The sequence below is a fragment of the Cryptomeria japonica genome, chromosome 10 (genome assembly GCF_030272615.1).
Source record: "Cryptomeria japonica chromosome 10, Sugi_1.0, whole genome shotgun sequence".
NCBI lineage: Eukaryota > Viridiplantae > Streptophyta > Pinopsida > Cupressales > Cupressaceae > Cryptomeria > Cryptomeria japonica.
The window spans coordinates 500,213,355-500,232,090 of NC_081414.1; the positions used below are offsets into that span (position 1 = coordinate 500,213,355).

Here is an 18,736-nt window from a genome sequence, read left to right on the forward strand (position 1 = left end):
ATGAAACCTCCTGTCCCATATGGACAAATGCCTATCCCGTATGGTTAGATGCCTAACCCGTATGGTTAGATGCCTAGTCCCGTATGGGTAGATGCCTAACCCGTATGGTTAGATGCCCATCCCGGTTGGATGGATGCCTATCTCGTTTGGATAGATGTACCTAAGTATGTGATTTAATAAAAAATAAATAAGAATAAGTAAGAATAAGAAATCAATATTTTTATATATTAAAAAAAATAGTTGAGTTTTTGGATTAAGTTAAGTGGGTTATTACAATCAAGGTCTTATAACAACCTTCAATTGTTTTTGCAAATTACTGATATGGAGAGCAAAAGTATGAATGCATAACTAACCTCTTTTCATAAAGAGCCAATGATTAAGTGGTATCTAATCTGCCAAAGTCACTTATGGCATAATCTCAATTTCACCTCTTTGAAGTTTCAATAGCCTTGCACTCAACAAAGCTTGATCCTCAACAAACTTTTTGTGTGCTATTCAACCTCATTTATGAACTAAAATCCATTTTACAACACATGTTATATTTGTATTCTAAATATATAACTTAACCAAACAAAAAAAACATAATCAAATAAAATAATTTTCATATAATATAGAAAACCTATGTTTATACTAATTCATCTTGGTGCTTCTTAGTGGTGTGCCTACTTTTGTTTATTGTTATATTTTGACATTGACTTTTAAAAATATGATTCCATTCCACTCTCTTAAATGAATTGTTATCATATTTTCATATACAAATACATTGTTCATTAAAAAAATCATATAATGATTTAAAAGAAAATAGATATCAAATAATAGATAGCTTCTTATATTAGAAATAATTTAAACAAATCAATTGTTTCTCTTATTCTCCATATAACTCTTAATTAAAATACTAATACATCACCTATCAAGCCAACTAGTTTTTATTCCCCATTAATAAATTTAGTAAAGAAGCATATGCTTTCAATAAATTATGCAGAGCTAGCTTTATCTACTATAACTTTGGTAGAAGCAGGCCAACCATAAGGACAGAGACAATTGAAAGAAATGGTAGAAAAGCAGTACAATTGAAAGAAATGTTAGAACCCATGAATGAAAAGTGGTACAATGAGCACAGTGAGCAGGAGGTCCTCACTAAATGGTAGAATTCTTTGTCGAAAAGTTGCTGTCAATTCGAAACTTGCTTTGAAGTTAACTCCTGCTTCCATGTCTAATGATTCATTTTATTTTTCTTTGCTTGTAAAACTTGTTTGGCATCTTCAATGGATTTGACGGAATACACCGTAACCAATGCTTTGTTGTCATCGTCAAAGAACCCATGTTTGGAAGCGTGAATGACGTCAGTGAATTCTTAGATCCCTTACACAGTAACAGTGGAAAATGGATGGAGGGAGGGAGAAGGAAGGAAAATGGAAATAGGGTACCTACATCATCACAAGATACCCGCACAGCAGTTACCTGGGTGAGGTGAGGTGAGGTGAGGCAGGCGAGAATTCATAGGTCTCGTCGCATTAAATACAGTTTGCGTATCTTTGCACAAAATCCAAGTATGTAAAATACTAAGCTTGGAAGATTTGAGTGGGTAAAAGGGGTCTGCCCAAATCTGTGGCTGAATCACACAAAGAAGGCCTAAAAAACAAATGCCGTGACTTTTCTCCATACATCAACGTCAGAAGGGCAACTGGATGGATTCTGGGCTCCCTCATGGTTTAGGGCCCCAATCAGAAGGGGGACCCACCTGCGGAAGAAACAGGGAGCTAGAGTACAGAGCGAAAACAGCAAGTCTCTGTACCCTGTACCAATATTTATCAGAAATGCCCTTTTCTTTCTTTCGTTAAAATAAAAAATCAAACAAACCCCTCATAGACGGTAGACCTATTCGGGGCAGGCAGGGCTAGTGATAATTTAGGAAAATTTATAGGGCACGGCACTAAATTTATAATACACACGCGGGCGAGTAGCAGCGAAGCAAGCATTTAAGGTGGGGTTGGGGTTTTATTGCGGAGAAAAACAATTAAAGCTTCACATCTGAAATTGCGGAACAAAGAAAGACACAGACAAGGAAAAAAGGGGGAAAATACCTAAAAGGAATGATACCTAACTAGTCGGAAGGAATAAATATATATAAATAAGCTTGTTTGATCTCGTAAATCCCGTTAAATTTATGTAACTCGGAGTAGTAATAATAATAATCGAACCGCTGCAAAGGCTGTTTCTGGTGCCACGGATGATTATGCTTACTTTGACTCTTCTTTGGTAGCTTGCGGAATATTTCATCATTCATTCATTCATATTCATATTCATGCATGCATCTTGCATGTAGGCCTATGCACTGGTGCTGAGAAAACAAAACAAAAACATTGGGGTTGGGCTTGTTAGTTTACCGTAGAATAGATTAAAGACTAGATTAGAAAAATAGAATACAAATTTGGCGGAAAATAGAATTGGTGGTAGCAGTCAGCCAGTCAGCCAACCAGCAGCAGGATAGGAATGCTTGATATGATATGATGGACTTTGTGTTGTTAGCGCTACTAGTAGTAGTAATACCTCTACTTCCTCCACCTCCTCCATCACCACCACTACATCATCAACAACAACAACTACAACTGAGTTATTGTTGTTGTTGTTGTGATGTGATGATAATAAGTTTCATGCAACCAAAAGCGAGAAGAGGGTGGGGGTGAGAAACAAGAAAATTATGCTTGCTTGAGACAAGCTATCTATACTATTTGGCCAGGGCGGGTTTCGTGCCCTGGGCGTCTTGTTTCTAAATCGAATCGCCCTCATCTTTAATCTGTTAAAACGCATGAGGGTGGGTTGGGTGCTTTTTTATTTATATCGCTTCTGGTTCCTGTCAAAGAAAGGTATTTAATACGCCATCATAACAGACGCCCACTACCGTGCGTCTTCTGATCCACGCCTCTCTTCGCCTCTACGCCTTGCGTTATTTGGCTTTAGGGCTTCTTATTGTTTGCTCTGCATGTTGGCCGGTGCGCTGTGGCTGTTCCGGGGCTTGTTTTGATTTCTTTAGGGTTTGAAGAATCGACTGAGGGGTAATTTTTTGATCTTGTGGCGAAGTTCGTTGAGATCTGTTTTCCGTGGACGCCTTCAGATCCGGTGACTGCTGTGGTTCAGAGAACGGAATAGATGTGATGTGAGGGTTTGGAAGAAGGATTTTGACGCGCGTTCTCTGCTTTGCGTCTTTAACTCTGAAGGTTGTCGCTCTTTTGTATACTGTACCTGCAGATCCGGGGCCTTGTTTTTGTGCAAAAGAGAGGGGTAGAGAATCTGACTCGCCACGCAGGGATCTATTGTTTTCAGGTGCGTTCTATAGTTATAGTCCTGGACTTTTCGAAGCCTGTTTTTATTTGGAACAGGATAGCGTTTTCGCCTATTAAGGCTTAAGGATTTTACATCTGCTGGGTGGATGCAAAGCTCTGTTTGAATTATTTCTGGAGTTGTGCCGTTTGCATGGAAATTGTGTTTGAATTGACCTATTTAACGGTTTTTGCGTGGATCTTTTGTCTTCAAGAATTGTGAGGGAACTGAGTCTGCAAGGAAGAGATCTTCGATGTTTGAATCTTTTTGTATTTGCTTGTTGCATATTGCTAGGTTTTGTTGTTCTTTCTTTCAGATGGTCCTTCCTTTTGCGCTTTGTTCATTGTATTTGTTCAAACTTAATGTGTGCAGGTATGATCTTTTGGCCTTTGTTTCTTATTGCAACCATGTCGTAGTAATTTGCTTGAATTTTTTTAGCCTCCTAAGTCTGGCTTTATGCGTCATTTGGTTTACTTCGATTGTAAATTTTTTCTAAATCTTCAGATAGTGTATGACTCTTTGTTCGTTGTGTTTCTTTTCCAAAGTTTGCTGAGGAAACTTTATGTGTGCTCACGTGTTCTTGTGGCCTTTGTTTCTTAGGCCAATTATCTCTGGTAATTTGCTACAATTTATTACCCTTTTCCTAAGCCTTGCAGAATGCTTCATTTCAGCGACTCTGATTGTGAATTTGTTCTTTCAAAATATTGTGGAAGACTCTACTGGATACCTTCCAGAGGTTCTGTTTCAGAATTTCTCCTAATTGCATGCGTAGATTAGATTGTGTATTCATTAAGTAGTAAGGACCGTTTCATGGTTTGAGATTTCTGTTCGTATGTTTTTTTCAGTTTCTTCAATTTTTATCGCTGTGAATGTTATTCTTGTTTTTCTTACAGTATTAATAATTGCTGATAATACCATAATTTTCCTATTATTTTGGTGTATGACTTTGTGCTTTAGTAAGATTCGCTCTAACTCTATGCAAAATTCTTAGTGGGCGTGCTCTTCTGGTCATGCTTTTTATTAGCCTAGCTATGTCAGAAGTATCATTTAATTTTCAGCCAGGACCATAATTTTGGGTAAGAGCCTCCTCTTCAGTCCCAATGTATGCACCTTCAGAGTTAATTTGAGATGAATTTGGTGTTTAAAAACCTTTGATTGTGTTTGGTAATTTGAAGAATCTTTGTTCCAGATTTTTTCAAGCCACAAGTAGAGATTAAATTGGAAGTCAACATCTTTTGCATGTATCACTGTTTGAGATTTTTGGGATTATTTCTTTGATGTTTTTTTGTATTTTCTTTATTTTTTCAATAAAATTTATGTGTGCAAATTTTTCAGTCTTGCCTTTGATGACGACTATGTATAATAATATGCTACAAAGCGAGATCTTCTTTTCTATCAGCCTAGTTATATGTTTCTTATTGAGAAATTAGGAGAGGAATTTAGTGTTAGCTAGCTACAAGAACTTTTTAATCTAGAGTTGAAACTTTTTTTTTCTTCTTTAACCTTAAAGAGAGATTAGAGTTTCAATGCATTACTTCTGTGCTGGCCTTACAATTTGAGTCTTCTTGTCACAGGGTCCTTGCACTTTTTGCAACTCCATTTGTTCCAAGTTTTTGTCCAATGTTTTTGGTTCCTGTTTTTCATATCAATAGTGGATTATAATATGAGATAGAAGTTAATTTTCCTTTCTGTAGGTGATCACTTTGTTCAGTAGTGCCTTCTTGCGGGTCTGGTTGGATGCTTCCTTTATGGAATCAAGGAGTTTTATAAATTTTGAATGTGTCTAGTAACTAGTTGTTTACTGGTTAATAATTATCAACAATTTTGTTCCAGAGTCTATCCCTCGAGCAATAAAATATTTCTGTGTGCATGTTGGCTGTTGTGATTATCAGGGTACATGTCTAGCTATTTGTTGGAACTTTCTTTTCTTGATTGAAAGAATATCCTATCTGGTCTGGTTTTATACCCTTTTCTGGACCTTTAGAATAAATTTAGTGTAACAGAGTGATGAATGTGCTAGATGTCTGCTTAACTGGTGAGAATTTTTATTACTGGTGAGAATTTTTATTCTGGAGTTTTTCTTCAGAGACAAGCAAATGGTAGAACATAAACTACTTTTGCAAGCTTTTCAACTTCTGTTATTTTGCAATCGTTTATTGTTTTATCCTGTTATGAGACAGCCTTTACTCTGAGATTGAATCTGTGTTGCCCTGTGAGAAGCCTTTATTTTTGTTGAACTTTCAACCATTTTTTTTGGATTTTCTTTATTTACTGTGGTTCAAAACAATTCAGGCACGAATATTACAAATCTGTGACATGCATTGACTGTTGCAGATACCCCCCCTCTCTCTATATATAATGAGAACCACTTTTGGAAAGTGCTGCATTTTGCTTTAATGATTTGAAATGCTTTAACATTCTAAAAAGAGCTTGGCATAATAATTGCATATTATTGCCTCATATTTATCTTTTATTTAACATATTTTCAGATTGACAAAGAATGGAGTCTGAGGAGGATAAAATATCTCCAGAGAACAAGAAAAGAAGATTGAAGACTCCATTCCAGGTTGAGGGTTTAGAGAATTTCTATGCAGGTAACTTCATTTTGGACTTCCGAACTTTTGAAGCTTATTTCAGTTGTATTTTTCCAGGCTGGATATGGAAAGTTGAAATATTGATGTTTACAGCTTTAGTAAACATTTCAGATAAATTTGTCTTTGTGGCTTGTCTTCTGTATACTGATTTTCAATTTACATCGCAGAACATAAGTACCCTTCAGAAGCTATGAAAACACAACTATCTATACAGTTGGGATTATCTGAGAAGCAGGTACAGGGATGGTTCTGTCATAGAAGGTTAAAGGATAAAAGACTTATGAAGGAAGAAGCTTCTGACAATGGAAAACAAGATCCACAGAATGGCTTTGTACAAGATTATCCTAATGGAGTTAAACAGGATTCCGGTAGCAGTGGGAAAAAGGTTGAGCATCAGAGCTATTTGGCGTCCAAGCAACCAGGAAATCCACAGGCCATGAATGCTACGGATTATCCTGCTGCTGTCCTGGCATCAGAGCTTAGAGACCAGGATTTATTTACAGTAAATCATGATAATATTGAAGACACTTTTGCAGGAAGTAGTTCAGCATCACAAGAGAGATCCTCATTGCACAGTGGAAATCCTACTGAAATTGGGGCACCGAGATCTTTGTCACAGAATGGCAACCGTCGTGAAATGGAAGCTAAGAGGAAGAAAAACGAGGATTTTCATATGGACCCACATTTACAAGAAAATTATGAACATGAGGCTGTTACTGCTGTTAAGAAACAATTGGGTGAGGAATACAGAGAAGATGGCCCACCTCTCAGTGTGGAGTTTCACCCCATTCCTCCTGGTGCCTTTGATGCTCCAATGGGTAATTGTCTTTCCTAATATTGTCTTCAACATTAATTTCTGATAGTTGTATGCGAAAGTGGTTTAGTGCATGCTGTGAATTTCTTTCCATTAATGAGCCATATTGACAACTCATTTTCTTTGAAATTGCTAGAGTTTGTAATGCTCACTCACTTGCTGGTTCCTTTTTATGAACAGAGCCTTACTACAATGGCAAAACTAATGCTCTCAACAATCTCCACAGAACGTCAAATATTGTGAAGGAACAAGAAGCAAGCAAAGTAAGTTAAGGATTGCTGCGAAGTACAATTTTTAAAAGAGAGGTGTGGTAGACGGGTGAAGTCAAATAGGGGCAAACTATTGAAACAAGTTTAAAAGAAAAGAATAACTGATTGCTATGACTAGCTCAAATACAAATAAGCCTAGGCTTAACATGATCTAAGAGATAAATCTCATTTTTTTTGTCATTCAAGTGACATGGATGAGTAATTGACTAGGAATGGATGCAGACACTAGGATTGAATTAATGATTTTGAGGCCTGGTATGGCTGAGCTTAGTAATTAAGTAATTTCTTTCATGAGGAATGCATTTATAAGAGAATCTTAAATTATGATCTGAATATTGTCATTCAGTTGAAAGATTAGAAAAGGGCAGTCTTTATCATCTTCTTCCCAATATTTTGATACTTGAGTTGATAGCAAATCTAGCAATAGTTTTGCTTTACCTCCCAAAGTTGTCAGTGATTCTGGTAAATTAAATATATCTTTGACTCGGTTTTGCAGGTTTTCAGTTCACATAGGTTCCATGTTCCCTGTCCACCAGGAGTGAGGCCAGGCTACACCTCCATACCATCTGGTCTTAAATTTGAACGTGCATCTCCAAAGTTTGAGCGATTATCACCAAACTTTGAACGGACTCTCTTATCTAAAAATGAATCAATAAATGGCAAATCTACTTGGAGGCCTGTAAGTAGTAATATACAGGGAGGTGATAGCTTTCATGTCCCTGACTTGAATTCTTCAATGCAGATGGATGAAGATTCTCCTGGTGAATCTCCATCTTCAGGATTTGCTACAAAAAGCTTTTCGTCTCGTCACAAACAAGATAAATTATTAAGGCCAAGCAGTGAAACATATATGCCACTTTTGTATGGCAGTAAGAATGGGAATATGCCTGGGAAAACTGGAACCACGGGCAAGGAAATGCCTATCTCTCATCCACATAATGGCATTGATCCATATTATAATGTATCTGGAGTAAATGGAATTGTTAAAGCTGTGACTCCCCTAGTGCAATGTGGTGTTTTACCGTCATCTCAAGTAGAAGACAAAGCACAGACAAAAAAGATGACTAAGGTATGCCAATCAGCATTATATCATAGGTGGCTCATTTGTATTTAAACATTCCTTTATGTATAGATAATTGTCTTCTAAGTTAAAATATTTATCACTGCCCAAGAGATTTAGATTTGTTTTATAGAGTGAAATTTGATGATTTAACATGGATTTAATTTTCGGTATCAATTGTAGAAAGAAAGGGTCCGGGAAGAAAGAAGAATCCAGAGAGAACAGGAACGTGCACTGAAAGCAAAACAAAAATTAATTCAGAAGGAGGAGAAGAGGGTGAGTAGTGAGTACATTTTAGATAGCCGTATAGTTGGGCCCTGTAATACCTGTTTGTAGTAGAAAGCAAGTTTAAGAAATGAACTTAGCATATTCCATGTTCATTAGTTATATGATTTAATTTCTTTATTGGAACTTTTATTTGTGAATGCTCATCCTATTTTACACAACCAGATTGAAAGAGAAAAACAGATGGAGGAAAATAAGAGGCAGAGAGAGGATGCCAAGTGCCAAGCAGCTGCTGAAAAAATGTCAATGCTAAAGAATCAAACAAAAGGGTTAGTGAAAGAGCCAATGAATAGTGGGTTAGAGATTCAAATTTTGGTTGGTAGTTGCTTGTGGCTAGGTTTAGATCGAGGCAAACTACAAGATTGTTGTCACTTGTCATTGTTATGATTTTTATTCAAAAGTAAAAATAGTATGTCTATATATTCTGCTGCTGACAAGCAGAAGGTAGCATCCTTTCGGTAAATTACTTTGTCTCATCTGAGCAAACGTGTATTTTAACTAATGGTGATGTTTTGGTTGTGCTGCTCCAGGCATGCTGGTGAAATGCCTACCAGTTTCAGCGAGGATGATGCGGCAGATTCCAGCTCATCTATGGAGTAATTTAGAGCAGAAAAATGAAATTTCTTGTAAAATAGTGCAAGCAGCTACAAATTGTAACATGATTGATTTTCTTAAAAATAACTTAAATCATGGAGTGTTGCTGCTAGAGTTAAAGCTGCAATAGCCTGTTATCCTGGCCATCCACACGAGGCCAACAAATTTCTCACCAGCCGGTTATAACAAGATATTGGCTTACCGAAAAATCTTTGAACCCAGATGATCAAAATTTTTGTAAATGAAATTCCAAACCTACAAAATCGTATGTATAGTATCTTTTTGCTGGTTGGTGGCTTTGGCTAGTTGCTTACGGAGCAATTAGTAAATTCTGTAATATTTGTCAATCATCAGTAAAAAGAAGGCAATTTCTTAACTGTTTTGTACAGTGGTGCTTGGAGGAAAGCGCATCAGTGCTAATCTTAATTCAAAGGATTTTTTAAAGTAAATATACAAAATAATACATGACGATTTATTCCTATTAAAATCAATCAAACTTAAACCCACAGAGTAGTTAGATAGGCTATCTGATAGGAAAATTGAAATAATTTCGTGAATATTTTAATAGATTTGACATTTTCCTTATTGTAGCTTGCAGGGAAGTTGGGAACACAAAGCTTGTATTCTCTAATGATCCTAACTATTTCAAAATTTTGTTTTTCATTTTTAAACAAATGGATATTAGATTAGAAATTACATTTTGAGGAAAGTCCTGCCTGAAGGGAAGTTGAACAATTAACTTTTTGAAGGTTCAGATTTGGTCTTAGGCTGTGGTCCCATGGAGAGCTTCATGCTCCTTTTGTATGGAGCAGGAAGACTCATGAGAGTCTCTTGACTAGTTGGAGCTCTTACTCTTTAGTTTGTAGACTTGAGCGAGTGCATTTAGCATGGGGTTGAAATTTTCCCACCAGATTAAGGGTTTTTTCTGCTATGTGTCAATCATTTAGAGTTTTTAGATTCTGACCAATTAATCCAGGGAAGTTTTTAGAGAGAAAATTCTCTATTTATAATATTTATACATTTTGATCTTTTTGTTTGCAAATCACAAGAGGTAACAAGACTCATCTGATGGGGTCTTGATTTATGATGAATTGTAGGCAGCAAAATATCAAATAGACTAAATATTTAGGAGAGGATCAATTCTTTTCAACATTTGGTGTACCTGATGTTAATTCTTCTCATCGAGTTTGTATTGTTTATGCCTTACCACTAAAAGACTATATCTTCAATCATTTGAAACACTTAAAAGATTTTGGTAAGTTAAAAAAATATCCAACCAAGGTATAGTTTTGTTAGAGTAAACACCACCAGCTAGGTGATGACATTCAAGCATAGGCATTAAGGAGCTATTAGAACAACCTACAATTATAGGTATTAAAGTATAATAAAGTACAATTATAATGAAATGTTAATAAAGGAATGTTAAAATTTTTTTGGACATCTTTTTTAGTTGAAATTAAAGGATATAAACTAGTATGTTTAGATAAGAAAAATAATGTCATCATGACAATCTTTCTTTTATGATAATCTTTCTTTTATGATAAATTCTTTGATACAAATATTGTTAAAATTGGATGAATTTGCTCTCCATCAATGATTTTGTGAAGATATCCACCATTTGATCTTCTAACCAAACATAATCAATCAAAACATTTTGGACCTTTGAAAAATCACAAATATTGTGGTATTTGATCTCAATAGGCCTAGTTCTTGCAAGGAACACCAAATTCTTGACAATTTGAATAACACTTTGATTGTCACAACAAACCATAAGCACAATTTTGGGCACATTCAAGTGATCTAACTTTTCTCTCAATCACATTGTAGTGTACCATATTTTCTATTGATTTTGGAACACTTCCCACATCTTGGCAAACATATGGAAACATAACTTGTAATTTAAATTTGTGTAGCTATGCAGATTGCATTTACTTCCTCCTCAAACTTAAGTATAAAATCTAGACTACCTTCACATATCTCAAGATGCACTTCATAGCTTTTATGTGACTACTATGTGCTTTTTGCATAAACTTGGCAACCAATCCAACAACGAAAGAAATATCAGCTTGAGTATGTGTAAGACACTACAAACTTCCCACTAACCTTTGATATTTTGTAGAATCTACCTCTTTTGTCCTTGTCTACTTTGTCAAATTTATACAAGGATCCCACAATTTTGGCATCTTTCACATCTTGCATCATGAAGCTTGTCAACACTTATCTAACATACATTGAAAACATGGAATGATGTATGATTCATAAAAAATATTTAAGAGTTGGTAATATGGGATGATGAATGATTCATACAAAATATTTTAGAGTTGCTAAGCATTGAGGGCAATGCTTTTTTGAATGGGAAGGGAATGTTATGATCCTAATATGATATATTCCTAAGTATAATAAGGATACGCACTTCTAACATGCTTAACCCTAAAATAAATATTAGTTATTACACTATTCCCTCTTAATTAGGATGAAGGGGTATGCAACATGGAATAATGAATGATTCATACCAAATATCTTCGAGTCGCTAAGCACTGAGGGCAATGCTTTTCTAAAAAGGAAGGAAACATTATGATCCTAATATGACATATTACTAAGTATATAATACACATTCCTAAATATAATAAAGATAAGCATTTGTGGCATGCTTAACCCTAACATAAATATTAGTTAATACACTAATAACTCTTAATTAGGATGAAGGGGTGTGTCCATACATAATTAAGAATATAAATTAGGAAAAAAACTCTCCCATATCATCATATCATCAAATATTGAATTCATATATTATAATTTGATTATTGGAGGTCACCCCCTCAAAGTGGTCAGCTATATATCTGTTTTTTACAAATATTTTCAATAAGTATCGTAAGATGATAAGCAATTTGAGAAATCATAGATGGGCCTCTTGAGTGTCATGAAGTGCAAAACCCCATATAAATATGTCAAGCTTTATTTGATGTGTTCCTTGTTTTTTCCTTTTATCAAAGTTTTAAGGTTTCAATGGTTTTTATACTTGAATGCATTTCTTTTTATTTGGAAACCTCATCTTGAACACTTCAAAAAAAATTCTTAAGTCCTTTTGTTGATGTTGGAGGGTTTGCTTACTTTGGTACTTTTTTCATTGTTTATTTGATTCCCCAATTTTGAATCCGTTGTTCTCCAAATATTTTGTGTTTGATTTGTCAAACTTTTAAATCATTCCTTGCTCTCATTCCATTTTTAATGTCAAAAGGAATTTAGTGTTATAGTGAAGCATACATGTATTTTATAGACTATTAGAGTCCTTCATGTTCCCATCTAGATTACTAGGGAATCACCAAGTCTAATGCTTTGGAGGATGTTTGATGAGGCATCTCTAATGGATGAAGTTTGATAGTGAAGATATTTTAAGTGTTTTGTGAGGGCACCATGGTGGTAATTCATCACCTCTTCTCCCAATATTTATTAGAAATAAAAATATTATGTTGTTTGGGGTATCGAGGTATCATCTTCTTTGACCCATTTGTATGCTTATCAAGGGTCACTCAATGGCTCGATGACCTGATAAAGGATGACACTATGCCATGTGTTGAATTATTTTTAATTTGGTTATGGAAATGTCTAAGGTTCCCAACATAATCCACCAACAAGCTAAAGCAAAGACAAAGCAAAGCATATGTGTATGTTGGGGAGTGTTCATGTTCCCTACATGGACAAAAAATTTGATATTGGATAGAAGAATGTAAAGAAATATGTAGGAGCTTTCCTTAGGACCAACCTCCACCAAGTTTCTAAGTTCCAATTATTCATTTGGCAAAGCAATAAAAGGCAGTTAGTTTTGGTGGAGATTTAATGATAAATTTTTGTAATTTCATAGAGTTACCATTAGTCCTTGGGGATGGAAAATATAAATGGTTCTTGATAGTACCAATGCTCATGACATGGTTCCTTTTGAACTGCGAGTTCTTGATGAGGCTCTTAAATTCAAAACAATCAGACAATCTAACTAGGTAGACAAAATCTAAAAAATAAGAAACAAACAACATAGTTTGAAATGGGAGAAGGTAGTAGTTTTCGGTAGCATGTCATGGTTTTGGAATTACCTCCATGGTACCAACATGGTTCTAGTTCTCACTTATTGTGTAAACAACCATTTAAAGGCCAATGAAGCAAAGATGAATGCAATATGCCTAATATGCAAAAAAGTAAAATCCATACATAGGATCATGTATTTGTGTTAAAAATAATTAAAATATGTTTGTTGTTCCAAGCATAATGGCACTATGATACGCTCTTAACTACCCACCATCAATTAAAAGATCTTTCCTAACTACCTTCATCTACTTGCCCACCTACTCTCCGACCTTTTATAGATTTCATTAATAACTAAGAGAGCTGCAAATAATAGGAATGTGGTTCCCCATATTTTTTGGTTACATAAGAAAAGTGATTGAAGAAATTTTTAGGTATGAGGATGATGGAAAACATGATGTAGAGGTATGGGTATCCATTGTAATGGTTTAGATCATATATTTTTAGAATTACCTTTCAAGATTGCACATTTCTCATCTTAGCCTGACCTATAAGGAGTTTATAGACCTTGATTTTAATTATTGAATGGGAAGGGGCTAAAATTTGGTTGGAGAGGAGCTTAGCAAAGAAAAAGAATTGTACAACAAAACTTCAATGATCATAGTTTCTAGATATGTGTATTATTTTTTTCAATATTGTAATGGTCTGGATTCATCCTAAACATGTAATAAGAAATTGTAACTTTTGTAGATTGAATAATTAATGCCATAATTGACCTTGTTAGAGTGTCTCCATATGTATGGTGTGCATTTATGGATATATGTTGCTTAGTTAGTTAACTGAATGATTGCAAAATCTTGCAACGCCTTTGCAAGGTATCTTGTTATAACAATAAAAGAGATGTATGAGCATGCTTATGGATTATTAAGTAGACTTATTTAGTATTCTACAACTATCTATGGTTCTTTTTAAATGTAATTGTAGAGCTTAGTTTGCTTATTCATTTTGAGAGGCCCAATCTTTTGTGATATCTTTACAAAGGTATGATCTTATTTTCAATTATTACACGTTTTATACAAACTAAGAGACTCTATTGCCTAACTAGATAAATGTAGCAGTCTATTGTTGGATCTTTCTCCCCATCTTTTCAAACACACTCAATATAAATTAAAATAAACATCTTATTAGTTTGTTTGTTCTAACCTGTTCCATTTTCCATGTCTGAATGTATATAACATCACAAAGGGTTATTATAAAATTCACTCACTAAAATTCATTTGGAAAATGATATACACTAATAAGGTGCTAGACCTTGACTTTTACTAAGAAACACATAACCAATAAGCAAAAATTAAAGAGTGCACTATGTAGCGAGTACATGATATGGTTGATGTTTAGTTTTTATAATATTTGTTGCAACACCTTAGAGGAATCACCCTTGGTTTAGTAGTGCCAAAAGTGAAGGATGTCTTATACACCTCAATAATTGGTTCTTAGTTGCCTAACGTAAACATAGTTTTTTTGGCACTTTCCTAAGTTTTACACCCCTAGCACTAGGTAGATTATCTAGCCTTAGGGATTTATGACTTACAACTTAGATAATCAATAGTTCATGAGAAAGGATCTCTAATAAGATAATGCCTAAAAAGGTAAGGGAAAGAAAAAGTTGGAGGAAATAGATGCAAGAAAGGAAAATGTAAAGTTCGTCTCCACTTAAAACTTTATCTCACAAATAAATAAATAAATACTTCAAAATATAATAATATAAAACAAAATAACTCAGTATTCATATTAATTGTCAAATAAATCTCAATAACATAGTGCTTAATCTAAGTATTAGCACGTGAAAATGATATGAGAAATAGTACAAAATTAGGCATCTCAAGCCTTATATCCAAAACATTACAAAATATATATATCGTGAGGTGGTGAAATAGGGATTCACTAATTTAGCTATGTAAACAAGGAATAAACCTACTTCATGCAAATCCTTACATTAAAGGGAGATGAAATCAATAGGATCAAGGGATGATGTTGATTGATTTCAGCTGGCTCCCTTTGTAGGGGTTGAATTGGATATTGAAAATTTGGAAGTTGAAGCTAGACTAAGGCTAAAGATGGAAAATTGACATAAATGAATATGAACAGATATTTGCATATTTGGTATGAAGCTATAAGTACAAATTTGAGATGAGGAAGATGAGTGGACTCTGCAATTGAAATTTGAGCCTAAAATAGCAAGTCAATGGAGCTCCGAATGATCCTGTCCTTGGAATGTTGGATGCAAATGAACTTTATCTTTCTAGAACCAAAATGCTGCTTAGAATATACCCTAGAATATTTGTGGTAAATTCATTAGACAAAGGAGTGTGGAGTGACCATGTCCTTCATTTTTCATGCTTGCAAAAGATGGATGTGATTGTCTCTATCTACTTTGCCTAATTCTAGAATTGTAGCTCCTAAACTTGTAACCTGCATCTGCAAAAGAGAGAAAGATGTTGGGAATCAAAGTTCTCCTAAGTCAAACCCTGGGTTTAGAATTAACCCTTGAAATGAATTGAAATACTAAAGTAAATACTAAATAATATATCATATATCAACTGTAAATGATTGTAGGTCGATGATGCGATACTCTTTGAATGTGATCACAAGTGTTGATGCAATAACATGACGTGACATGAATGACCTAATAAAAAATACATGCTTGCATAAATATTGGTGTAATTTTCTACTCCATGCTGCCTAGATCTTGAAGAATGCTTGATGGCTATGGTGGGATAAAATTTCGCGCCTTGATGCTCAATGCTTAATGATAATGGATGCTTATGATATGAGTGGATGTGAAAATAATTAGAGGAATGCTCTCATATAGGGTTCTTAAGGTATTTCTCTGATTAGGCCAACCTCCAACAGTCAAATTGAGACATCATGGTTTGAAACCAATGGGCAAGAAACGTGCACCAAGATATTCAAAGTTCGGCCAAGTTTGGGAGGAAAAGGGCACCCTATGCACCATTGTCCTAGGATAATGGCATCTCGGGCGTCCACACAAAACACAATGAACAAGCCAAAGATATGGTGCACATTGCCCAAAATAAAGGTTCAAATCACCATGCAAACATATGACATTAGTTTAAAGGTTAAAGGACAAATAGGATTGGATGAGAGCTAAAAATGGGTCACATTAAGGCAAGGGCACAAAAAATGGTGTAAAATATATAGGGTCACAATTTAAGATGCTGCATTTAGCCCCCACCTTAGTGGGAGTATGAGCCTATGCACATACTCATAATAAAGTAGGAGAGAGAGAGAGAGAGAGAGAGAGAGAGAGAAGAAATTACTAAATTCAAGGGAACAAGCTTCCAAGCTTAGGATCACACAATCACATACAAGGACACACAAAATAAGATAAAAATAAACAAAAAAAAAAAAGACACACAATAGGGGTTAGTACTAAAAAGAAAGGCTCCAAGTAAACTTGTTAAAGATATCTCGATAATCAAAATGTCTCAACTGCTAATATCATTTTGTGGAGTGATATTACATGAGCACAAGTTGTCAAATGGAAAGAGCGGGAGCATGCATTGAATGATGAACCATGATCCAATGACTAGAAAAGTATGTTATGTTTATGGGTTCATGGGAAGGAGAAAAGAAACATGGATTTCATAAGCTAGCAAGCTATATTATGCTAGGTGATTCATGGAAGAGAGAGGGAAGGAACATGGATTCCATAGACTAGGAAGCTTTGTTATGCTAGGTGATCCATGAGAGCATGGACTCTCATGGGAAAACAAGTTGTGTTATGTTGTAAGATCAGTGTGAAAAGGGAAAGGAAGAGTTGAAATAGTCTAGCAAGTTGTGTTATGCTAGTTCCACTCATCTTGGGGTATGGTGCAGGGAGAGTCAAATAGTCTAGCAAGTTGTGTCATGCTAGTCAACTCATCTTGAAAGAGAGGATGCCAAGAAAATATTTCTTATTATAAGGTGATTGATCAATGTAAATTTAAAGGAAATATTTTGCCAAGCAATGTTTTCTTATCACAAGGCGAGAAACTATAAAGGTGTTACTGGGACACTGCGATAAGGATAACCAAACAAAGCGTTGTATGTAAGAAAATCCACAACATAAATTGGAAAAAGGATTATTAAACAAAGTGTTGTATGCAAGGCGTAGACACCTAAATTTGATTAATAACATTAATTGAATTTAGTCATCTTAGTCACATTTATTGATTAAATAATTACATATTATTTAATTAGTTAACGTCATCCCCTTAGCTAATTTAATTTAATTAATTAATTAATGAATCTCCTTGATCATTTTATTAATTAATTTCTCCTCCTTCTATTAAATAAAACAAATAAATTAATTTGACTTATTTAATTCACTTTATCCTTTTCTTCCTTGTCATCCCATTTGAATTAAATTAAATTTTATTTAGTTCTAATTTGAGCACATGACTCCTAATCTTAACCATCCTCTAACAATTCCTCTAATCCCAACCCACTAACTAACCCTTGGTTCTTAACCAACCTTATCCTAATATGTGCACATTCTTATTTTTAATAAATAAGGAAAATAATCTAAATTTGTGTCTTACTCCCGAATTGACACTTGGATTCCCTTCCACATGTCATCCTTTGCATTGCCACTTGTCTTCAAGGAAGATAAGTGTTGCATTTTAAAGCACCCTCACTCCCCCCTCCATTTTTATTTAATGCATCATTTTCCTTCACAAATCATCACTCTCATTTCATAACAAAGTTGTCATGCCATTTTGAATCCACAATTTGCATCCATTTTAGCTTAAATTTTGTAAATCATCATCAACCATATTGCATTTGCATCATCATGGAGCCATATTGAGCATTTTTTGAAGTATCAAAGTGAGCACACATTAAACCAAATTGAAGGACAAATCCTCATCACAAGAGGCTTGGAGATTGTGTTTCCTTGCTTATTTCTTATTACTTAGATTCTTTCTAAACGTCCTTATCTTGAGTTTTTTCTTGACATTTTTGTTGTCTAGGTTGTTGATAATGTATTTTAACCATTTTTAATTTTACTCATATTTCTCTGCACACATTTATGGCACGCTTAATGGGACCCACTTCATGGCGAATTCCCATGTTCTATTATTCTTTCAGTTTTTTTATTGCGAATTTCAGGTTCTTGAAGGCAAAAATGTGATATAGCAGGTCAATTTTCACTTTGACGGAAATATTTTCGGCTCCAAATCAATTTTTTATGAAACAACTAGATCAGGATGAGAAAAAGTGAGAACATGATGAGAAACAACAGGAACACATTCCTGTCATTTTACCTATCAAGTATACAGTTTCTATGTTTTTAACATAATCATCGGGTTTGAATTGATAGACAACAGGTTTGCTCTGGTAAAATTGTCTTCTGTGTTTTTGTTCTCTCGATTTTTTTGAAAAGGAGCGAGTTTGAACTGACATGTAGTAGGTTTGAACTGTGAAACCATGAGAACATTATTTTTCTATTTTTTTTCTATAGTTTTCTAGTTGTTTGATCTTATCTCATTTTTACTAGTCCGCTAACATTTATCTATTTTTTGTTCCCACTAACGTTTGTGCAGTTATTTCTATTGTAGAAGGACCCCAAGACAAAACACTAACCTGTTTTCTTGTAGGACTGCCAAAGAAGGGGTTGCTCTAAGACAAATTTGTTTTAAAATATAATCTTATGTTGTTTTTAGTTTAGAGCACACTTCGTTTCAATAAGAAAATTAATCTAGTGTTTGCCATGTTTGGT

General features: G+C 34.7%; 1 protein-coding gene across 1 annotated transcript; it reads left to right on the plus strand.

The window, feature by feature from the left end:
• The first annotated feature begins 1,831 nt into the window (after positions 1–1,831).
• Positions 1,832–9,313, plus strand: LOC131039357 (homeobox-DDT domain protein RLT1). Its single transcript, XM_057972076.2, has 8 exons — positions 1,832–3,324; positions 5,811–5,915; positions 6,083–6,733; positions 6,910–6,992; positions 7,495–8,067; positions 8,242–8,334; positions 8,509–8,612; positions 8,874–9,313. The coding sequence occupies exons 2-8, from the start codon at positions 5,822–5,824 to the stop codon at positions 8,941–8,943; spliced, it is 1,668 nt and encodes a 555-aa protein (XP_057828059.2). The 5' UTR covers positions 1,832–3,324; positions 5,811–5,821; the 3' UTR covers positions 8,944–9,313.
• Positions 9,314–18,736: the final 9,423 nt, after the last annotated feature.

What these genes read in the sequence shown, in the direction of transcription:
- LOC131039357 (XM_057972076.2), top strand. Translation starts at nt 5,822, where the DNA reads ATGGAGTCTGAGGAGGATAAAATATCTCCAGAGAACAAGAAAAGAAGA. An exon ending in TGCCTTTGATGCTCCAATGG is followed by an intron (nt 6,734 to 6,909) that starts GTAATTGTCTTT and finishes TTTTATGAACAG; the next exon opens with AGCCTTACTACAATGGCAAA. An exon ending in CTAAAGAATCAAACAAAAGG is followed by an intron (nt 8,613 to 8,873) that starts GTTAGTGAAAGA and finishes GTGCTGCTCCAG; the next exon opens with GCATGCTGGTGAAATGCCTA.